Source organism: Aureobasidium pullulans (genome assembly GCF_000721785.1).
Source record: "Aureobasidium pullulans EXF-150 unplaced genomic scaffold scaffold_8, whole genome shotgun sequence".
In the NCBI taxonomy this organism is placed as follows: Eukaryota; Fungi; Ascomycota; class Dothideomycetes; order Dothideales; family Saccotheciaceae; genus Aureobasidium; species Aureobasidium pullulans.
Genome location: NW_021941028.1, coordinates 158,712 through 180,294, shown reverse-complemented (window position 1 = coordinate 180,294; position 21,583 = coordinate 158,712). Strand labels below are relative to the sequence as shown.

Sequence of the window (21,583 nt, the reverse complement as noted above, 5' to 3'; positions counted from 1 at the left end):
AAATAGAGAGTCCTCGACGCTCGAGCTTATATATTTAGGGCGCTTTGGGCCTAGTCTTGTGTGGGGTTGCATAATTGCATTTGAGATGCATATTCTGTCATAACTCATGATATCTTCAAGAAGCGATTTGTTTACTGCTGCTTCCATCCACTGTCAAGCGAGAACATCAGCTTGTTCCTCAGTTCGAGCCGCTGCTTTCATCGCTACTATCTCCTCCATCTCGAGCCGCTGTCCTGCGACGTCTACCCTTCTTTTGCGATTGTGCTGCTTCCTCTCGTCTCTTTGGCGCTTCGTTAGCACCCAGACTGCGTTCCAGCATTCTTTCCAGTTCGACTGGATCATCCACCTCTCCGTAGACTTGTCTGACCATTCCTCTGACTCCAGTATCACCAATCTCCGTCTTGCCACGAGGTCCGACTATCCATTCGACCGCCTCTTCTCCACTCGAGTTGTCCTTGATTTTGATAATGTATGCATCCTTCTCCATACGCCTGAGCAGTTTTTCCGTCTTGTCTTGTCCGCTAACCATGATGTTGACACTGTTCTGAGCCGCTGTGTCTTCCACATTTGCTCTCTTGAGGTATCGCTCTAGCTTGGCGTCTGGCAGCATGCCTCCGTTCAGGAAAATGAGGGATACCACGAATGTGTATAATCCAGTGTATTGTGACTCCAAATCATGTGTAGGTGCTTGTGGTGGAGGCAGGATCTCAGGCTGGCGAAATCGTTGAGGTAGCACGGAAGTCAGGACCCAGGATCCGCTGCTCTTTTGTGTAGTCTGTGATTTCTGCGCCGCTCTGCGTTGTGCAAGGGTGACCTTTTCTCGGAGCGGTAGCTCGGTCATTTCCATGCCAAAAGTTCCGCGAAGTTGGGTTTGAGCTTCGGTAAAGACTGCTTTGAATTGCCGAGCATTTGTTCCCAGAATTTTGGCAGTGATATCGGCACGTCTTATCGGTGTCCTGGAGTATTCGCATGCGAGAGCTAGGCGGACCATGTTCTTGACCATGGCATCAAAGTTGCCATCGCCTTGGATGATGCTGGCGTCTCCACCAGCAAAGTCATCCTCTTCGAGATCCGAAACTCTACGTCGTTGTGGTTGTCTGACTTCTGCATCGGAGTCCTCTGGATCCTCGTTGGCTGGCTGTGGATAGGATATTAGGATTGACGGTAATTGCAGTGACAAACACGCGACTCACAGCGCGACGCTTTCGAGTAGGAGGCATTACGACTCGTCGAACGAAACTTGTCGGAAGTAGAGTGACCTCGAAGAAGTGACAATTGGTAAGGCACACGCGCGGGTCGCGACTTCTGCAAGTGACGCGATCGACATGCGAGCTAAATTGCGATTGCGGAGATGTCACGGAAATAAGACAAGCCTTCTTGGCACTGCGACAACTGAGGAAGGAACCATCCATCGTTCAAGAAAGTCAGTAATCATTCACGCATAACTACACAAAATGGCAGACAAGCTCCGTACCACCCAGCAGCTCGAGGCTCTCCAGAACAAATATGTCGGAACCGGACACGCAGACACTACCAGATTCGAGTGGACCTCCAACATTCAGCGCGACAGTCTGGCCTCATATGTCGGTCATCCGCCACTGCTCTCATACATGACCTTGGCCATGGGCGAGGGTACTCGTGAAGAGATGCGTGTTAAGCTCATCGAGAAGATGGTCAGACCAGTTGGTCCTCCACCGGAGGTTTGTTCATAACTTTTCTACTCGCGTCGGCTAGTGACTGACTTTGTGACAGACGAGAGACCAGGAGTGATTTGCGACCAGACTCTAGAACAACAAGGTTCAGCACCACAAATACATCATATCGCCGGCTGTCTTTACCAGCATCCAGCGCCGCTATTATAGCACCACCACGACTGTCACGATACAAGCCGACCACCCACGGGACTAAAAGGACAATTCGAATTTCACAAGCATTGTCCATCCTACCTGGGCTCGAACGAGATGATGGTGGAACACAACACCAGAGAGTTTCGAAAGGCATCGAGCCGTAGTCTTGTCCTTCTATAGGCTTCTTATGCACAGATCAAATAGAGAAAGATCAGCCTCCCAAAACGCCTTGCCATGCTCGTAGTGTACCCGTCCTGATGCTCCTATGCTCCAGTCCTATGATTGTTGATGGTGTGAGAAGGTATGCCGTTACTCGCTGTCACTGGCACTGCCAGCACCAGCGTCGTCATCGTCTTCTTGTACGACGTCGTCACCAGCCAACATGGTGAACTCGGCCTTTTGCAAGACACTCCTGAGCTCTGTGTTGCGAGGGTCGGTAAGGTCGATGGGGCGCAGCTTGGCCTTGTTGCGTATTCTGGATAGACTTGTCAGCCCTTCGCTCTGACTGTCTTGTACTTGTGCGACATACCTGGGATCGCAGCCAGCGTCGATCAAGATGTCGACGATAGCCTGGCCCTCTTCCCACTCGTCCTTGGTCAAGCTGTTGACATATCTGACCGCTTTGTGCAAGCATGTGTCTCCCTCTCTTCTCTCCACGCCGTCGATTTCTACACCCTCTTGATCCAAAAGCATGTCTAGAACCTCGTAGGCGCCATACTGTGCGCCAATGTGCAAGGCACCACAGCCCAAGGCGTCGGTTGCCGTGTTGAGGAAATTGGCGAGTTCGTCAGTGGACTTGAAGTCCGACAAGACAGTGGAAAGGAGATCGGTGTTGTTACGACGGCATGCTTCGAGCAAAAGTTCGCGGGATGAGGCACCCTTGAGATATATTAGCGATTGCTCGGTGCTGACTATCTGGTCTTTCATTACTTCGTCTGCCATGGTGTTTTGACGCTGCGGTTTTGCCGGAACTGACGATCAGGCGAGTCGGGATGATCGCTAGTATGATATTAGAGCGGTAGCGAATATCAGATGAGGCACACGAGGTTGTAAAGTAAAAGTAGTGGGGTGCTCCTTGTCTCTCTGGTTGCTGTTCGGGCATCTGCACGGGCCTTCAGTTCGACTCCGAGGCTCCGGCTTCTGACACGCTCCAGCACTCAACGACATGTTCTCACGTTCCAGTCATCGCTATCATACGTTTTCGGCCAGTTTGGTAGTTCAAAGCAATACTCGAAGTATGACCACGCCTACCCGTAGTCAGAGGATTATCGTAGTCTGTCTTCACACCGCGTTCACCAATCAATGTTACCCAACTATGAATGCTATGGTCTGGAAACATTGGCCAGATGGGCTCCTCTTACAACGACTCGTGACTCCTACCGAGAGTATGTCTTTCACTGGCTGTACCAGTGACTAAACTATCACATGATGGAAGGAGGGGGATCACATCGACAAAAGAATTTCTTAGATTGAGAGAGAGTCGGATTCCGAGGAAGAAACAGAAGGTTCGTCCGACGAAGAATTAGGAGGATGGAACAGAATGCTGGGTCATGGTAGGGTGAGTCGCTCTAAAGCAAGAAAGCTTCTCGGATCCTGGGACCTGGAAAGAGTGACTCAGGTTGCAGTAGCCGCGACTAATGGGTTCGACGCCAGCGTGCTCAAACAAACTCTCCACGGTGTATCGCACTTTCCGTTCTCAAATGTCCATGATCAGATATAGATCCTTGGCTGTCCGGACTTGCTCGCTTTGGACATCTTCTCCGTCCTCAATCGGCTCCCTTCCTTGGACAGACCTCTGAATACTTCGCCGCCTTCTGTCTCGCTTCAGCTTGAGGACATCCCAAACTCAAGTCTATTGTTCCACAACCACCAATATGCCTATTTCCTGGGAACCGGATCAAGGTCCGATGCTCGTCGTCGTCAACGGTGTACCCACACTCTACGAGAAAAGAGCCTGGTCCTATCGCATCCCACTCCGCGAAGGAGACACAGAACAAATGTACCAAATCATGATAGAAGCCACACCAGAAAGTATCCTCAGCCACAGCAGAATGATGGAGCTTAGCCAAGCTTTCAACGACATGTTCGGTCTGGGCGAATACGATATCGAAGAATGCATCGTTGAAGGCGATCCTGAGGAGTTTATGATCGCAAAGGGCTATAAGATCAGGAAGCAAGAACCAAGAGCCAAGCAAGAGGCAACGGTGAAGAATGATAAGAAAGAGCAGTACATCGAATGGGATGGCACGATAGATCCTAGAGTGGATGATGACACCGACTGGTCGGAAGTGAGCGAAGACGACGTACCGGAGGTGAAGGAGGTGAAGGAGAAGAAGAAGAGATTGGAGGGAGGAGAGGAGGAGGAAGGTAAGGAAGTCGACCAAGAGCGAAATGTGGAAGTCAACTCGGCCGCAACAGAACAAAGCTTGAACCGGTATGATTACTCTGACCTACTGAGCGCTCTTTCGGGTGCTTCCCCCAGCGATGCGAAGACGATGCTCGAGGAAAGGCTTTATTCAAAGGTCATGGGCCTCGACATTTCTGCACATGTGGCTGGTGTAATCACTCGTCGCATGATGGTCGAATTCGACAGTTACTACATCGCCTTTATGATCGCAGTTCCGAATGAGATTCAGCTCCGGAAGGAGGTCTCCATCACCAAATCGACAGTCGAACAAACCACGCGCGAAGAGGCCTTGTCAAAGCGGGAAATCGAGCTTCCAATCAACACCCGACTAAACGAATTCTATCCGCCTCAACATGAAAACGAAAATCAACAACCCTCCGTAGAATAAGAGTGGCTACAACGAGACGTTCGAGGATGTCTTTCAAAGCCCAGATACCAGGCCTTGATCAGGGTTATTCAATCATCGAATCAAATGATCTCTCGCTCTCTTTATGATTTGGATTGAATGAAGTAGATATGATGTGATCTCGCCCAAAGTCGCTGAGATAATGCACAGTGATTCTGGGTTTGACGCAATTGTCCGGTAAGAGTACATTTCAGAACTGTATGCACAGGATACTGTAGGTTCAAAGAGCCGATCTCATCACCAGCACAAGGTAATCCAGATTGTGACAGCTATCCAGTGAAAGTGATCGCTCCAAATAGTCCAGGCAATCTGTCAATATTCCAGGCTTGAACTGATCTTTTACTCGACATCCTCAGGGTTGATGTCAATCTCATCCACAATCTGTACTTTGATGCTGCCTTGACTCAGGTCGGCACATATGTGCATAGCATCCACCGCCTTCTCAAGTGGGAACACATGCGACACCAACGGCTTCAGATCCAACAATTTGCCCTTCACAGCTGCAATACCAGCAGGCCAAGTATCGGTATACCTGTTAATGAACTTGAGGTTGATCTGTTCGTTCGTCAGCGCACGTCCAAATCACAACGAGACAAGAAGGTAGCAATGCAAGCAAACTTACCTCACCAAGACTCAAATGCATGAAAGGGATATTGTTCACAATGGGCCGTCCAACACCAATAACCATCACCGTGCCTCCTCTTCTGACGGCAAACGCACCAGTGATGATACTGCTCTCCACACCCGTACATTCCAATACCGTCTCAGGGGCTCCATACTCTGAATCGCCAAACAGCTTTCTGATCGACTTTGCATTCTCCTCTGCGCTGAGGTTACGTTGGACCTGATAAGTCTCGCATTCAGGGACTAGTTTCTTCGCAAAGGCCAGACGAGAGGCTTCAAGGTCGGTGATGACGAGGGGATGGGCACCAGATGCTCGAGAGGAGAGAAGGGCGATCAAGCCAATGGGACCGGCACCGCAGATCACAGCGCCACGTCCTAGAGTAAGTCCTGCACGACGAATGCCGTGCAGTACGACTGACAAAGGTTCCAGTAGCGCTCCTTCTGCATAAGTAACATCATCTGGAATCCTTTGTTGTCGATAAGTACGGGTATCAAAGGGAAAGGAAGGAGATCCGATACATACTTGTGCAACCATTTTGCAGGATGGACCTTGAAGCGCTGCAGAGTGCCATGATAAGGGTAAACACCAGCAAACTTTACATCTTCGCAGAGATTGTATCTTCCCTCCCTGCAGAGCCAGCATTTCTCACAAGGAACGCCCGGTTCCACTGCCACTCTGTCGCCTGTGATCATCAGTCAGCACTGTCTTCTACCTCGTTTCTCTCTTCCTTTGATCTCTCTTCCTGGTGTACTGCGAGGAGGAAGCAATATGTAAGAAAACGACAAGACTTACCAACTACCAATTCATCAACACCTTCGCCAACCTTTAGCACGATACCGGAAGCTTCATGTCCCAAACAACAATCACCCTCGACTTTCAAAGGACCAATAGCTCCAGTTTTCCAAAAGTGTATGTCTGATCTGCACATCACAACTCATCAGCTCTGATCATTCTTCATCTTACAATCTCTTCTCTCATCTCTGATACTATTCAATCCAAGTGACTCCAGAGGTATAAAGGATGAACGGATGGAAGGTAGTGAGAAGATCAAGACTCACCCGCAAATTCCAGTACATTTGATGTGCAACAAAACTTCTCCATTCCCCGGTTTGTGAATTGGTGATTCGGCCATTTTGATCTGCTGGTCTGCAGTCACCTGCAAGGAAGGATTGTTGTGTTTCATGATTAGATGTGTGACCCTGGTCGGTGTTTATGTTTTATGTCTGGTGTCTTCAAAGTCCAACTATTGTTTAATCTGTTGATGAGAGCAACTATGAGTATGGTAAGAAAGAGGACAGGAGCTCCCTCATTTATCTCATGACCTTTGCCAGTTTTATATGTCGTCGTCAGAGTGGTACCTTCGGATCGCTCATTGGCGCTTCGGTTTACCGAGTTGGGAATGACGACGGTTCACCAAGTGCGGGGGTCTCGACGGCAGCATGAATACCTTATTTTCTGATACCGGCTATTTGGCAAAGGAGACAACGATACTTCTGCATGAACCGTGATCTACTTGAGCTTGTTTGAGTGTAAAAGCATGATGTGTCTTATTTGCTGCGATCGAGAAGCGTGTAATGACTTCCTCCGAATAAACCCCGTTTCTCCTCCATGTACTGAAGGACATTCGAACCAGAACCCAAGCAACGAGAAATAGCTGAACCATTGCAACAACCGAAACCTCTTTCCATCATGCGCCAGTTCCTGACCCTGTTCGCCCGTGAAGGCGTTGTAAGTCGAGATCTTCTAAAACGCCAGAGTGTAAACCTACCCCTTGAAACACCAGTGCAAGCATGCTGCTATTACACGCGAGGTGAATTGAGCTTCTCGTCAGCGACCTTGGGCTGCTTGGGACTCTTGCTGCCCTTGACGGGATCAGCATTCGACGAAGGAGCCTTCGACTTCGGTTGAACGACAGTCTTGACGGTGACCTTGACCTTGCTAGAAGTAGTGGTCGTCTTGCTGCGCTGCTCATGAAGATACGCCTTCTTAAGAAGAGCATCAAGATCTGAGGAGAGTTGCTGTCTGAGCTTTGTGAGAGATGCAATTCTGTCTGTCAAGGACATTGCCTTCAGGGACAAACCTCCCGACTTGGGCTTGCCAAGGTTCTTCTCAGATGTAGAAGGTCCACGAGGCTTGCCAAAGGCCTTCTCAGATGTAGAAGGTCCACGAAGAAGTCTTGTTCTGATCTTCAGGGCGTTGTTGCGAGCTCTGACAAAGTGACGCTTCTGAGGGACGGTACTCTTGACGAAAGAGCCCAAGGCGGAGGTTTTGTTGTAAGTCAGACCACCCATGTAGGACAAACCATGAGAAGTGCGGTTGGATGCAGAACCAATGATGTTTCCGGTTGACTTCACACCACTTCGAATGTTGCCACCCAGAGACTTAACACAATACACCGACGTGTTGAAGACGGAGTGGACGTCAGAGATGACCTTAGCTTGAGCAAGCTTGGCAGCGTGGTGGACTTCAGTCACGTCTTGTTGAACACCTTTGGCGGCATTCTCGTAGGTGACACGCTGGAGGAGACGGTTTCCAAGGTCAATCTTGATCGTCTCGTTGCGAAGAGGTGCGTTGGTGGAAAGTACGCTGATCTGGATTTGACCATGAGCGTCAGTGGTAGGCAGCGAGACCGAGAGGACTCCATCAATGACACGAGTGTTGTTGACGTTGCTCAAGGCCTTGCCGTTTCTGAAAAGTCCAATCTGAGCAGAATTCCAGTAGCTCTTGGGAAGGGAGACAAGGAGTTGGTCAGACTTAGCGACGTGAACGTTGACAGCTGTAGGGAAGGCAACGGCGGTCGAGGTGGTGTTAGCCACGATGCTTGTCACGGTAGGATAGCGAAGGACCTCGCTAGCGTTGATGCTGCCAAGACCAGATTTGTTCAAAGCGGCTTGGAGCAGAGGTGCACGAGTTGCCAGATCGGAAGCAGCGTTCTGCTGCTGTTGCAGGAAGTAGGTAGGCACACCAGCGGCGAACAAGATCATGAGAAGCGTGAAGACGCTCTGCATGGTGCTCAGGGCGAAAGGGAATTCACCGAGGAGTGACGAGAGCTTGAACTTCTTACCCTTCTTTGTGGGGACGATGGCCTCCTTATCCAGAGCTTCGTTGGATCTGTTGGCGAGGAAAGCCAGGTGGCGGCTCAGAACATCGTCGTCCAGAGCATAGAAGGCACTGTGCGACAGAGCCACCTCCTTGTTCGAGGTCTTCTGAGATTCACCACCGCTACTTGAGACGATAGACAAACGAAGACAGTGTTCGCCTTGGGCAGTCTGAGGGATGATACATGACGAGTCGACATCACCCATGCTAGGGTCTTCGGATTCGTCCTCGACTTCAAGCATGGGAATGTTGTGGAAAGCCAACTTCTGAGCGAGTTCGACATAGACATCGTCGCAGTCTTGGCGATGGAACACGACCAAGTCGGGCTTGGTAACATCGAGTTCGACTTCGGAGTTGTCATGCAGAAAGATCAGCGGGCCGACGGCGGGACCGGCAGCGATTACTGCAGCGCGCATCACCGTGACGGGGATAGATGAGTCGTTCGAGGAGCTCAAAGTAGCACCGTGAGGTTCAACCTGAGAAGCTGCATCCATGAAAGCCTCCTTGTCAGCCAGTCGACCTGTCATAGCACCGATGATCTTGGACATCAAGCAGGCAACGTCCATGTTGGTGACTGTGCTGTCGCCTCCGATATAAAGCAAGCGCAAGGGACGGTCTGGCAGCTGATAGGGCTTCTCTGCCAGAGACATTCCGATGAGACGAGCATCCTCGTGGGCCATGGCAGGGCGGATGGTGCGCTCCGAAGAGAGTTGTGGCATACGTTGAGCCATGGTAGGCGTGTCGGGGATGATGGTTCTGTCACTCATCATGACATGCTCCATGTCTTCTTCAGATGGCTCTGCCTCTTGCAAGCGAGCACGAGCACGGGTAGCGAGAGCAGGGATCTCATCGTAGCAGATCTCGTCATAGTCGGCGTCGCTAGCATCGCTGACAGTATCGCCGTTGGAGATGGAGTCGACATCGCTAACGCTCTGAGCGTCAGTGTCGGCCTCAGGAGCGCGGTTGGTCAAGGTGGGGAGGGAAGGTGTAAAGCCATCAGTCGACACGCAGTCGTCTGAGTAGTCGTCGACCTCGTCGTGGTGAGCGAGGGGCTCGGCGTGTGCTGTCATGTTATCGAGGCGTCAGTTCTGTGGAACTTTGCTTTAGCAATGTCAGAATATGATGCGAAAGTGTCAAGAGGAAGAGGTTGATACAGAAAGCAAGTTGCAGGATATGTGATGATGAAGACACAAGCGTGTTGGCCGTCGTGTTTGGGACAAAAGAGTCTGCGTCTCGGTAGCAGCTTCCAGCTTTCACTGTGTTGCGTGTGTTGGAGTCCGTATATCGCGCCCGAACGAAGAAGTTACGGTCCGAGCAGCTGACGACCGGGTTAGAGACGAATGGGCCAAGTTGCAGTGAGTTGAGGAAAGAGTAGAGGAAAGAAACCTTTGTAGACCACGCAGCCTTATCTGCAACTTCTGTCGTGTGGTAGAAGTAACAGCTTACCAGACAGATTATTGGGCGCTGCAGCCTGCGAGGAGGGGTAGCGAATCGGGTGGGCCTTTCGAGCTCCTTGTCTTAGCCTAGAGGGGGGCAGCCGAGTGGGAATGAGTTTGTTCTGCTTTTCTTAAAAACAGTGCCTCGAAGACGCCCGCAGCAAGCTTGCAATATGGATCTGTGGAGTCTCGACGACAGGATGGAGGGTAGAATGTACTGTATCACCCGGATAGAAGTAGAAATCAAGGTGGTGCAAACACCCCGCAGTCGATGATAAGACAAGCTTTCAGAGCTGCACCGTGATGGTTGCCGCCTTGCATGTGACGACGACGCCTACTCGCAGATACGGCTTTTTATCGCAGCAAACACGGCATCAATCTGTTGAGTGACCTTTTGTAACTTTGAACCATGGTTCGGACTATAGGCTCTCTCACAAGATTAATTCACTATTTGCCTTGACTTCTGCTTCTCGACTTTCCAATAGCATGTGAGATAACAGGTGCTGAATCTTGAAAAAAAAACCGTTGATTCGTATCTGCATCGTTACTATATCATGTACGATCAAGAATCAAAAAAGCTGTTGATAACACCAGAGGTCAGCGGAGGCACAATACAACCGAGAGTGTGGGAACAAGATGGGGTCCAGGTCCTGTATCCATATGTATTCAAACCGATCAAATAACTCCGTCCCAGTGCATGATCGCTGCAAAAACGACGCGCGCCTCTCATGCGTATAGAACAGCCAATATTACATCCTCGATCATGCTGGAGGTCCTGGAGTAATCCAGCCTCCCGCCACGTCGACCCAGTTGGGCAGACAACTGCCTTCCTTGAGCTCGACTTCTGGGACTTCGGGGTCACATCTGCATCTGCAGCCGACGCCGTTCTCCTTCTCTTCATCCCACTCCTCCCAGTATGCATCTTCCTCAATCCTTTTCTTTTCGTCCAAGGTAGTCGTCTCAAGGTACGGTGGGCGATTTTGCTGGCGAGCCTTTGCGTTTGCCGGACAATGGGCGATGGTTGTGTGACGATAGCCGATGTCACGGAAGTAATGGACCTGGGAGACGTTCAAAAGAACGCCTGCTGCTAACGAGTGAATAGGTGCATCACCCCACTGTTCGAGTCAGCAATCTGTCGAGTATCTCACAGAAGGGTATATCTTACTCTCTCCATCCAGAAACCACCGCTGCGGTCCATCATTTGGAAGAAGTCCTCGTACTCCTTGCTTCGGAACCAGTCAAGTCGGGCAATCTCAAAGTTACTCCAGTAATGACACATGTTGTATGTTTCGCCCTCCATGGACTCGGGGTCCACATCAGGAATAGTACCCGCGCCAGGTTCCGTGCGAAGAATGTCTTCGGGGAGCGGCTTCTTGTACTTGGGGTCGTCTTTTGGCAGCTCATCGGCGGGCTTCTCTGGCTTGGGCTCGAGGAACATATCCCAGAGATTAGTCGAGGTGATGTTGTTGACTCGCTTGTAGGCCGAGGCGTATCTAAAAATGTTGGGCACCGTCTCCTTGAGTTCCTTGACAGCAATGGTAAATCCGTAGACTTTATTGTTGCGCTCCATGTGAATGAAAGGATCGCTGCATCATGTCAGCAAGCGGCAGTCAGAGCCAGGTAGCTGTCAAACTTACTAGGTGATATCGCAGAAGTACTTGATCTCGGGCTCAACGCGCCAGTACCAGTCGTACTTCTGGAGGAGTTCGTGCTTGTAGAAGAAACTGCAATTGTCAGCACAAGTTCACCCACGCAGACGGGCAGAAAGCATACCCAGAGTAGAATCTGCACATGTGGTGGTAACTCTCCATACCACCGTACATGATTGCAGCATCGCCCTGTTTTCTGATGCCCTCCTTGGCTACATTGTGGTCAACCCAGTCAGGGAAACCCCACATGCTGGAGTCGATCTTGCCAAACTCGACATTGGAGCTGACGTGTTTGCGGACCTCATCTTTAAAGGTGGAGTTGAAGTCGCCGTCGTTCAGGAAGACGTATGGGTAGTGGAACCATCTGTTGAAGTGTCTCTCGACCGACTTCAGCGATTGCAGCACACCTTCGAGCTCCTTGTTACGGGCGAGAACGACGAAAGCGGCATTGGCGCGTGGCTGATTGGTCTCGAGGGCCGGGTCTTGACAGCCTGTAACGAAGACCTTGTCGTGCTTTTCGCTAATTTTCCTGGGGCTTTGTGTTAGTACGAGTACAAGAGGCCCAAGGGGATAGCGGCATACCTGATGGAAGGCGGTGCACCGGCAGGCATGAGTATCCTGCCTGCCTCTGTTGGGTGCCGCACGAAGAGGAGGATTATTAATATTACGATCAAGCACGGAAAAAGCAAGACCAGGCCCAGAGGTATCGAGATGCGCGAGTTCTCTCTAAGACGTATGCGTCGGCGGAAGAAGGCTAACCTCGGCGTCATCTTCTCTGCACTTTTGGACAGGTCATCGTAGGAGGGTAATTTTTGCGCCGAGGGTAGTCGCTTGCGAACATCCTGCAGGAAGTTCATGTTGCGAATAGGCGACAGCGGGTGCCACGCAAATGCGAAGCTATATCGAAGAGCGGGAAAGGATTTCGAGTCGAGGATTGAGTTGGCGATGAGGTATGCGGCGTTGCAAAGCTGTTCCGGAGGAGTAATGAGCGACCGGGAACAGAGTCGAGGCGAAGCGGACGTCGCAGTTCAGGGAGTCGTCAACAGGTACGCATCGACTGGACGCATAAGAAAGACGGTCGCTGCTTGAAGCTCGAGGCCGGACGAGTTTTCGGCGGGTCGTTGGTCGTAGACGTTCCAGCAGAGAGTGTGATGACACGCAAGGATGTTAGGGGGCTGGCTGGCGGCGCCGAAAGGGTCTCGCTAGAACTAGGCTGAGCTGTTCGCGTGCTATCGGTGTTCCTGGCCTATACCGATGCCAATTGTTTGACAAGAACTTCGGGTTGTGTCTTGTTCCGAGCTGCTCGAGAACAGCTATCCAATTTTGAACTTACTTCCAAGTTCCAACGCTTCTCTTGCTGCCACCTGTGTCCTGTCTGCCGACGGCTGGTTGCTTCTTCCTTCTTACGCAAGCCGCACCCTTGGCATCCCACGTCTCGCCCGGGTGTTTTGTCCCATCGCTGATCCACGCTTCACCCACTCCGTGAAATGAGCTCTTCTCCACCATCTCGATTCTTGCCATCCAAGCTTCTACTCTTGAGTCAGGCGATTGAGCTCTTCTTGTGTGATTGAGTTGTTGCAAAGAGCCGCAACCTCGAGCAATTGTGATCTGAAGAGAAAGCCATATTGTGCATTGAAGAATCAAAACTTTGCTTCGATTGTCCTTTCCATCTGAACTAAGAACAGTAAAACATTATTCTCAACAACCCATCAATCCTGGAGGCTGCCCGTTCAATTCTCGACGGACCACGAGGAATACCTCTCGGAAAACCAACTCTCCATTCTCCGGACCTATATCGCATCGAATAATCAGACAGCTCTTGTGGCTTCGAAGAAAAATATCGAAGGCCAGGGTCATCCCAGCTCACTTGAATTGAGCCGCTTTCCAACATCTCAGAGAACACATCCAAGATCATCGGAAGAAAAGCGTCAACACTATCTACCTCGTCAAACCCATAGCGACCATGAGCAACATCAAATCCAAAGATCTAAGCTACGACAAATCAGCGTCCCAACCAGCTTTCCTCCAACGCCTCAGAGACCAAAACAGCGCAATCACCGCCTCAGGCCGTCAAGAACAACCCATCGCTCGCGCTCAACGAGCAAAGAAAGCTGGCGATGATGACGACGACGCACCGACCTATGTTGTAGAAGGAAGCTCCGAGACATTGACCAAAGCGGAGTATGAGAAATTGACCTCTGGCGATGGAGATGTAGAAGCAGGTGTCAAATCAAAATTCGGGGATGTCAAGGATATGGTGACGGGAGAATTGACGGGGGATTCACCAAAGGCTTCGGGTGCTTTGCCAGAGGAGGATGATGTGCCGGTTCGTACATCTGCAACAATCGATGCAGGAAAGGCGACCAAGAAACGTAAAGTGGCCAAAGTTGTAGGCGGTGAAGACGAAGACGAGACATCGACTAGAGACGAGACAAAAGGCGAGAGCAAACCCAAAAAGCCCAAGAAAAAGGGCAAGCCGATCAAACTCTCCTTCGGCGATGAGGAATGAAGATGATGAGAAACGATTCAATGGTATTGACCTATGTACACAATATCTACAACGGCGGCAACTCCTCCCTATCAATCGGACACACGAGTCTAAACTTCATCCAGCCTTCCAAACAAGAAGAGTGGAAGATATGCCTACAAGGCGTAACCATATACTTCCTGCGCTCCAGGACCAACGAGCCAGTAGTAAGACCTTCGCCAGCAGAGCCTTCGTTCAATACCGGCACCTCGATCTCATGCATACAGATAGCGCAGTCGAAAACACGCTTGCCCTTATCCTTGGCTTCTTTTTCTTGTTCAGGTGATGGCATAGAGGTGGTTGCTCCAATGGGTAGATTGTTGGCTTCCTCGTCGTCGCGGAGGATAGGATGGTAGTCATAAGCTGGTGGAACCCAAGTGCCGCGGACGAACCAGCGAGGTCCGATGATCTCTTGACTCAACAGCAACAAAACTTGTATCCACACCCAAGCAGCAAGAATTCCTAGATCGATCAGATCCACAGCTGCGAAAAGGACATTGTTCTCATAGCCGTAGAAGTATGCAAAGGGCAAGAGTCGCAGTAATGATTGACCAGCGACGAAGTCCCAACGTAATGCGTGTCGACAATTACGCATGCAATTGCGGTGGATCTGCGGAATCCAGAAGGACAGATAGGAGAATGCCAGAAGTGTAAAGTAACCCCGTCTAAGACCTGATGGCCATGAAGTTGCGTTGAGTGAGAGAAATAGTGTTATAAGGAGAAGGAAGTAGAAGCGTGTGTAGAGGGATCCAAACCCAGGAGCACGCTGTCCAGCTTCTACACCTGTGGCTGCAGCATTTGGAGCATCCTCCTCAGCTTGCGTGTCTTGATCTGATGGTATGAATACGGGTGTGGCTCCTGTGTCAACCGGCCGCGCTGCTGTCACGGGCGCAGGTAACGTCTCAGCTCCTGCAGCAGTGATAATTGGTGCCTGAGGTGGTGGAGGCGGTTGAGCAGGAGCACCATCAGCTGTACTCGCTGGCACTGTAGTGGCAGCTGCTGGTGGACCGGCGGCTTGCTGCCGCTGTTGTCTTTCCCGTCTCTCCCTGCGTTCTCGCTCTGGCGCTTGTACGGCCCAGATATCCATCAAGAACCTCATGCCAAAGAAGCTGACACTCATGAAGGCGAGGAAGCCAGTAGCGATCAAAGGAACCCAAAGCGTCTGGATGAACAGACTAATCAAGCAAAAGACCATGGTGGTGAATCCGTCGCCTAGAGACAGCATGCTGATAGTATAGAAGCTGATCCTACTTCTAGTGGAAGGAGTACTTGCATCACGCATCTGGCGAAGGAAGAAGAAAAGCTGTCCGCTGACGACAGCGGCAAAGAGAAGTAGATGTCTTCTGGCGCGCTGATATCCGACTTCGAGTTTGAGACCACGCAAGTGATTGGCTTCCTGCGGCGCAAACTCTGGAGGGCCTTTAGACTCGATTACGAAACCACAATCCGGCGAGAAAGCGACCATAGAGAAAGCCATCTGCTGAGCAGGCGGAATAGATGCACCGGTTGGAAAACGGATTTCTTGCTCGATGAACGATAAAAGAGACTCCTGATCCGGTCCAGGTTCAACACCGGGCACTGGAACGATGTGCTGTTGCAGGTAGACGATCATGTCACATGTAGGAGCCATGGAAGAGTCCGAAGTCCCATCGGGCGTTGGAGCCCAGGGACTGAAGCTGCGAAGGAGACCATCCTCTTGCTCGCTGATGGACAAGCCAAGTGTGCGGTTGAGCAGTTCTTGTGAGGATTGGTAGTGGTACTCTGATAGAGCCATATGCGGCAGACCGAATATACCAGCAAACTTATCCGTGGTTGTAGCGAGCATGATGTTGCCTGTCTCGAGGAAATGTACACCGAACAGCCTTGTGTCCCAGGAATCACCAGCTTCCTCGTCTCCTACAGAGATCTGGGCCTTCACTTCCCTAGCCACCCTCTTGCCTTCGTGCCACAGCAGCGTCTCTTGTGTATCCGCCTCTTCGAACCAGACTTCTAGCGAGCCAGCTTTCGCAGTGACATTCTTGCTGAAGGAGCGGAGTGGGATGGGTCCAAAGGGGCCGACGGGGGAGTATTCGGTCATGTTTAGCTTCGGCGACGCAACCGATGGCTGGATGGGCGAGCGGACCCACTCGCCATACATGGTTCCAGTCACATTGCGGTATAGTGGTAGCGGCGGTCGATCTCCGTCCCCTCCGTCGAGACGCACTAAGTTGTCATGGCCCAAGGCATGCGCTGACTGATGCCTGGCTCGTTCTTTGACAAGCGGAAGTGCTTGCCACGCAAAGGTATCGTTGGCTCGGAAGCCACTGATATTGAGCCATCTTTCTTGTGCTGGGTCGAAGTCTCCCAGTCGTGTCTGGTTCAGGATGGTCAAGTCATGGCGTTCGGCAGCGACGATGTGTTCGAGACGCGAGCGGGCGTGCACCAGAGGTTCCTGTCCAGGTGGGGGCGAGAAGAAGATGAAGAGAAGAATAACCAGTGCGACAATGGCTCGTGGATCAGCCATTACTTAGTTATGCTGAAGTCGCCCGCCATTTGTACCTTGGTGAAATGGTGGTTTCATGTGACGATGTTGTCATCGTCCAGACTCCAGATGCCATCAGCTTGGCGGTGACCCTGCTCGCGTGCCTCGGATATAACTACAGTATAAGAACACCATCACATTATACAACAGATTACGAAGGATCGCATGATCATAGGGTAGAATAGCATTACTGTTTCATGTAAGAGGGGTATTGAACTATAGAAGAGAAGAGAAGTGCAAGATGCCCGAAGCTACCCTCAAGAGCTGAACGGTACAATCGAATTCCTTTTTGGGCCCAGAAACGAAAGATGAACGGATGCCTGCTCCTTGCGCCGTTTCGCGCCTTTCCCAATTGCTTTTGCCCATTGAAACGGCAACTAGACGCCATGGCCGCCGAGATGACCAGGCGCGGGTCCTTCCAAGTCGACCCGCATGACTCTGCTTCGGATGTCACCACTCTCTCTGACGAGGTTGCTGAAGTACTTTTTGGCAACCTCGCTCTCGCTCTGGAGCTTAATCTTCTCCTTGCGCTCGTCGAGTAACTGCTCCACACTTCGCTGAAGTCCCTCACGAAGCTTGTCTGCGGGGAACTTGAGTGCTCTTCTGACCTCAGATGAGATACGTGTAGCGTTGGCGTGTGTGTAGTCCAGCTCCGCAAGCTGAGCTGAAAGCTTCTGTGACAATCGTCGGGGTAGCGAGTGGGGAATTGAACTCAAGGCGTACGAAGCTCCAAGGGCAAGTGCAAGAATGACTCCAGGAATCATCAGTCTGCGCAGGTTGCTGGGTCCGATAACCTTTGCAGCACCAAGAGCACCATCAACCCAGCCGACACCGCCGAACATACGGCCACCCACAACACCGGCGATGGTGACTGCCATACTCGCTCCTGCAACCTTCTCTTGACGCTCCCAGAGGCTTGCTAGGTCGAAGAAGTCGGACATCTCGACATCAACGTCGACCTGTCGTGTCAAAGCGTCTCTGCGGGTTCGGAACATGTACTCAGACTTGAAAGTCAAATCCTCATAGTCATCGCCGAGGTGGAGGACTCCCAAATTCTTGATACCGTCAACTCCCTTGGATGTGTGTTCTCTAGCTGCTTCTTCGCAGTCGTGAACCGAACGTGTGATCTGTTCCAGCATGGCTGTCTTAAGCTCATCTGCGTATTGGTAGACGCTGAAAAGGCCGGGATAGTCGACTCCGAGATTCTGCTCTCCGACACGAGCAATAGTATTGTTGATGGTGTCGCGAGATGCTTTGTAAATATCGGATGCAGTCTCGTCGATTGTGAAGTCGACACCTTCTCCAGCCTCTGAACGAGCTTTCTTGGACTTCTCATATACGGGCTCAAGGTCCTTGAGCTCTTTAGTGACACGATCAAGCTCATTCTGTGCGACTTCCTTGTTTACGCCAGCAAGGTTTCCGAGATCACCGAGTACGTTGAGAAGGTACGTCTTTGCAGGGGCCAGCTTGGAACGTGCTCTCTTCTCGAGCACGAATCGGCGCAAAGAAGCTTCAAGCTCATTGAAGTCGTCAATCTTCTCCTGCTCCTTGCCCTTGCCCTTGTCTTTCTTGTCTGAGTCGTCGTCGTTAGTAGGATCGCCGCTAGGGCCACCACTACTTGATCCGGAGCCGCCTCCAGAGCCACCGGGGCCGTCTGGGCCACCGGGTCCACCAGCAGGAGCGACAGGGATGGCGTTGCTCGAGACGAAATGTACGAGTTCTGAAGATTCCTTGAAAGTAGCAGGACTCAGGTGGTTGACTTGCTTTAGAATCATCTCCTGACATCTCTTTTTGTCGCGAATGTTATCGTAACCATTGACGACCATAAACATGTATGCCTTTTCACGAGCGGCGTTGAAGATGAATTCCTTGGCCGACAGAGTAAAGTGGTTAGCAGCAGAAACAACGAACACAACCACATCAATCTCTTCTTGTCGAGCAAAGACAGCGGTTGTCTTGAGAGAGTCATTGTTGAGTCCAGGGGCGTCAATCAAGGCAATATCCACGACACCGTTGTTGAGTAGTGACTGGTCCACCGAACGGACATCCTTGATATAGACCTTGCACTGCGACCACTTCTCATTATCAATCACAATGTCTTCGAGCTGTTCCAGGCTGAAGACAGCATAAGTGCTTTCATCGTGGCGGTTGTAATCGACACCATTCGGGATGGCATGTACTTCTTCGATACCTCCGTTTTCGCGGCAGTCCAGGACCTCGCAGAAAATGCTTGTGCAAGGCTGTTGGTCCTCGGGCAAGACCTTGCGTCTGAGAAGAGCGTTGCAGAAAGTCGATTTTCCAGCGTTGAGATCACCGGTGATCAAGACTTTACTGGATGTGTCCTCGATACGGTCCCTGAGCGAAAACAGGTGTCGAACACTGTTGTTGATCTGACCATCGAGAAGCGAAGCTATTGATTGTTTTTCCAGCGAGTGGACCAGCTCGGTCTGATGTACGCCCTCCATCTTGAGTTCGATTTTGAGCACCGAGAATTGCTGAGAAAGCTGAGGGGTAACCAATCTGGGTTCCGGAGCTGGAGCACGCGCAGCTGCATCGCTAGACTCGGCCACAGCCATATCCTCGCCTATGGAGGTACCAGCACGGCGAGGGGCGGGCCGTCTGAATGGCTCTGGGTTTGCATGGTGATTGTCGAAACCAGACTGAGTGTGAACGAGACCCGGTCGGGGGTCTGGGTGAATGCGGGGCGCGGGTGTAGGACGCTGGACAGTAGGATAATGAGCAGGCCATTTCGAGTTCATCTCCTGCAGCTTCTTGAGAGTGTCGACGGTCTCGGAGATGGCACGACCGAGAGCGGTACGATTTTGATTGTATTGGAGTTGGTGTACATGACTGGCAATGGCGCGTCTTTCGTTGTCGGCTACATGGTTGTCAGAAGTGATCGGAGTCGTTAGGGGTGTAGAGCTTCGCTCACAGGTAGCACCTTGGGCTGTAGCCAGGTGTGTCATGGGGTCTTGGTCAAAGGTGGGATCGAAGGTAGTGCCGTCAGCGATGCTTCCACCGTAGCCAGAATCGTTGTCGAGCATAGCGGCAAGACGAGCGGCGTGCTCAGATGTCGAACCGTTGCCGACAGTCATGTACTGGGGACGACCCGGGTGGCGGCGCATGGATGAAGGTGAACTGTTCGAGGGCGAGGCGTAGCCACTGCCGGAGGGAGAGCCTGAGCTCATGTTGTGCTGGAGTTGTGCAGTATGGCGCTCAGAGCATTCCAGGTGTCGAGTTCGGTGAGTGGCACGCGTGATATATGTGAGAGTCGAGGGTCGTAGGTGTGTGATGCAGCAGCAGAGAGAAAGTGACAAAAGTTGAGCGTCCTTCCAGAAAGTCGTGACGGAAGGTTTGACTTGCCGTTTCTTGATTGATCGATCCGTTTGGCGGCGAGGCACGGGCCGCCATTGTTCGAAGTTCGAATGTGGAGAGGGCGCCCGAAGTCCCCCGCTACTGCAACCAGCGCGCCCGACTGACATCAACCTTGTTTCTGGGTGCCTAGCCAATCTCCCTTCCTATCTCCTACCACAACGTCACCATGAATGTGAGCTCCCCATGCGCCAAACCTCGTCCCAACCTCCGTGTCAATGGCTGATGGCCTGTCTCTAGATTGTAGAATGGGCCTTCGGCAAGCGCATGACGCCCGCCGAGCGCCTGCGCAAGCATCAACGCGCCCTCGAGAAGACCCAACGCGAACTTGATCGCGAACGCACAAAGCTCGAGAATCAGGAGAAAAAGCTAGTCCAGGACATTAAGAAGAATGCAAAGAATGGTCAAATGGGCGCAGTCAAGATCCAGGCCAAGGACCTTGTCAGGACGAGACGATACATTCAGAAGTTCTACCAGATGCGCACTCAGCTGCAGGCCATCTCATTGCGTATCCAGGTACGCCTGACCCGTTCTTTGATGCTCTGCCGCAGGCTGACCCTGTTCTAGACTGTGCGCAGTAACGAGCAGATGATGCAATCCATGAAGGGTGCTACAAAGCTTCTCAGCGGCATGAACAGGCAGATGAACCTCCCCGCTCTCCAACGCATCGCCATGGAATTCGAACGAGAGAACGATATTATGGACCAACGGCAAGAGATGATGGACGACGCCATCGACGATGTGACGGGCTTGGAGGACGAAGAGGAGGGCGAGGAAGTCGTCAACCAAGTCCTGGATGAGATTGGTATCGATCTTGGCCAAGCTGTGTGTTACACCTACTACAACCCCTCCAGACGTACGCTGACACATACTTAGATGGGCGAGACCCCGACCGGCTTGCAAAGCACCACTGTTGAGCAAGGCAAAGTGGCCCAAGCCATTGGTGGTGATCCTGGCGATGACGATCTCCAAGCCAGACTGGATAGTTTGCGACGATAAGCTCTACTAGGGAATGGCGTTGGTTATAACTGTTTGCATGGCAAGCGTACGGCGTTCCGGACAGTGATATCGGAGGCTTCGTCTCTATACGGCGACAAGAGGACATCATACAATCTTGAGACTCTTCACCTCCATTGCTATATACTTTCTGGGAGAAGGACATAGAGAAGCTGCACAACAAGACATGCATGGCTCACGATCTCACGATACGTAAATACGAACGTTTGGTCCAGTTCGCCCAGTTTGCGGGGAACCTGCCTGGGATTGATGACTTGATCCGCATCCCTGAACGCTAAGAATGTGCGACCGAGCACAAGTAAATTAAGAGGATGAATGATATAAGGCGATAGCTCTCGCGAATGTTCAGGACTGAACGGGATGTTCTTGTCAGGCATCTACAACTACTCGACGGCAGTAACAAGATCCGGCTACCGATCTCAGCGCCAAGAGCTCCTTCCAGAAGCGTCCGAGTTTCCGGTGACGTCGAGAGCCCCATCCACACGAACCGCACCCCTCACGTTCTCCAATTGACAACCTAAGAATCTCCATCATCCCTGACACGGCGCACCATAAGACCTACATTTGAAACAAGTGAGTCTCTCCATGATATCGGCTGTTCGGAACCCCACGCCACGGCTTCCTGCTGCCTCACATGGAGCTGCATGGCGGCTGAACGAAGCCTCCACGTGCTTGTC

General features: G+C 51.6%; 11 protein-coding genes across 11 annotated transcripts; 4 read left to right on the top strand and 7 right to left on the bottom strand.

Annotated features, from left to right (window-relative positions):
• Positions 1 to 60: 60 nt before the first annotated feature.
• Positions 61 to 1,285, bottom strand: M438DRAFT_317602 (MAGE-domain-containing protein). The gene is made up of 2 exons (XM_029902749.1): positions 1,194 to 1,285; positions 61 to 1,138 (listed from the first exon to the last, which is right to left on the bottom strand). Exons 1-2 carry the CDS (start codon positions 1,218 to 1,220, stop codon positions 179 to 181), a joined length of 987 nt encoding a protein of 328 aa, XP_029760953.1. The 5' UTR covers positions 1,221 to 1,285; the 3' UTR covers positions 61 to 178.
• A 169-nt stretch (positions 1,286 to 1,454) lies between these two features.
• On the top strand, positions 1,455 to 1,770 carry M438DRAFT_374062 (splicing factor 3B, subunit 5; the record flags this gene model as incomplete). The annotated part of the gene is made up of 2 exons (XM_029908474.1): positions 1,455 to 1,700; positions 1,753 to 1,770. 2 exons carry the CDS (start codon positions 1,455 to 1,457, stop codon positions 1,768 to 1,770), a joined length of 264 nt encoding a protein of 87 aa, XP_029760952.1.
• Positions 1,771 to 2,156: 386 nt separating this feature from the next.
• M438DRAFT_374061 (ankyrin repeat protein-like protein) lies at positions 2,157 to 2,789 on the bottom strand (the record flags this gene model as incomplete). Its single annotated transcript, XM_029908473.1, has 3 exons — positions 2,157 to 2,322; positions 2,377 to 2,726; positions 2,778 to 2,789. The coding sequence occupies 3 exons, from the start codon at positions 2,787 to 2,789 to the stop codon at positions 2,157 to 2,159; spliced, it is 528 nt and encodes a 175-aa protein (XP_029760951.1).
• A 546-nt stretch (positions 2,790 to 3,335) lies between these two features.
• Positions 3,336 to 4,820, top strand: M438DRAFT_200779 (uncharacterized protein). The gene has a single exon (XM_029899335.1). It carries the CDS (start codon positions 3,722 to 3,724, stop codon positions 4,640 to 4,642), a length of 921 nt encoding a protein of 306 aa, XP_029760950.1. The 5' UTR covers positions 3,336 to 3,721; the 3' UTR covers positions 4,643 to 4,820.
• A 4-nt stretch (positions 4,821 to 4,824) lies between these two features.
• M438DRAFT_295601 (sorbitol dehydrogenase) lies at positions 4,825 to 6,655 on the bottom strand. Its single transcript, XM_029901882.1, has 5 exons — positions 6,344 to 6,655; positions 6,078 to 6,205; positions 5,808 to 5,967; positions 5,283 to 5,751; positions 4,825 to 5,215 (listed from the first exon to the last, which is right to left on the bottom strand). The coding sequence occupies exons 1-5, from the start codon at positions 6,466 to 6,468 to the stop codon at positions 5,000 to 5,002; spliced, it is 1,098 nt and encodes a 365-aa protein (XP_029760949.1). The 5' UTR covers positions 6,469 to 6,655; the 3' UTR covers positions 4,825 to 4,999.
• A 246-nt stretch (positions 6,656 to 6,901) lies between these two features.
• M438DRAFT_345008 (uncharacterized protein) lies at positions 6,902 to 9,485 on the bottom strand. The gene has a single exon (XM_029905349.1). It carries the CDS (start codon positions 9,452 to 9,454, stop codon positions 7,085 to 7,087), a length of 2,370 nt encoding a protein of 789 aa, XP_029760948.1. The 5' UTR covers positions 9,455 to 9,485; the 3' UTR covers positions 6,902 to 7,084.
• A 961-nt stretch (positions 9,486 to 10,446) lies between these two features.
• M438DRAFT_200709 (alpha-1,2-mannosyltransferase Kre5) lies at positions 10,447 to 12,562 on the bottom strand. The gene is made up of 5 exons (XM_029899334.1): positions 12,052 to 12,562; positions 11,594 to 11,998; positions 11,458 to 11,544; positions 10,986 to 11,406; positions 10,447 to 10,935 (listed from the first exon to the last, which is right to left on the bottom strand). The coding sequence occupies exons 1-5, from the start codon at positions 12,324 to 12,326 to the stop codon at positions 10,582 to 10,584; spliced, it is 1,542 nt and encodes a 513-aa protein (XP_029760947.1). The 5' UTR covers positions 12,327 to 12,562; the 3' UTR covers positions 10,447 to 10,581.
• An 870-nt stretch (positions 12,563 to 13,432) lies between these two features.
• On the top strand, positions 13,433 to 13,971 carry M438DRAFT_354788 (uncharacterized protein; the record flags this gene model as incomplete). Its single annotated transcript, XM_029906988.1, has 2 exons — positions 13,433 to 13,858; positions 13,894 to 13,971. The coding sequence occupies 2 exons, from the start codon at positions 13,433 to 13,435 to the stop codon at positions 13,969 to 13,971; spliced, it is 504 nt and encodes a 167-aa protein (XP_029760946.1).
• A 30-nt stretch (positions 13,972 to 14,001) lies between these two features.
• Positions 14,002 to 16,570, bottom strand: M438DRAFT_200706 (uncharacterized protein). The gene has a single exon (XM_029899333.1). It carries the CDS (start codon positions 16,497 to 16,499, stop codon positions 14,025 to 14,027), a length of 2,475 nt encoding a protein of 824 aa, XP_029760945.1. The 5' UTR covers positions 16,500 to 16,570; the 3' UTR covers positions 14,002 to 14,024.
• A 119-nt stretch (positions 16,571 to 16,689) lies between these two features.
• M438DRAFT_345006 (uncharacterized protein) lies at positions 16,690 to 19,860 on the bottom strand. Its single transcript, XM_029905348.1, has 2 exons — positions 19,450 to 19,860; positions 16,690 to 19,395 (listed from the first exon to the last, which is right to left on the bottom strand). The coding sequence occupies exons 1-2, from the start codon at positions 19,703 to 19,705 to the stop codon at positions 16,895 to 16,897; spliced, it is 2,757 nt and encodes a 918-aa protein (XP_029760944.1). The 5' UTR covers positions 19,706 to 19,860; the 3' UTR covers positions 16,690 to 16,894.
• Positions 19,861 to 20,058: 198 nt separating this feature from the next.
• On the top strand, positions 20,059 to 20,888 carry M438DRAFT_334612 (SNF7 family protein; the record flags this gene model as incomplete). The annotated part of the gene is made up of 4 exons (XM_029903730.1): positions 20,059 to 20,064; positions 20,130 to 20,405; positions 20,457 to 20,714; positions 20,766 to 20,888. 4 exons carry the CDS (start codon positions 20,059 to 20,061, stop codon positions 20,886 to 20,888), a joined length of 663 nt encoding a protein of 220 aa, XP_029760943.1.
• Positions 20,889 to 21,583: the final 695 nt, after the last annotated feature.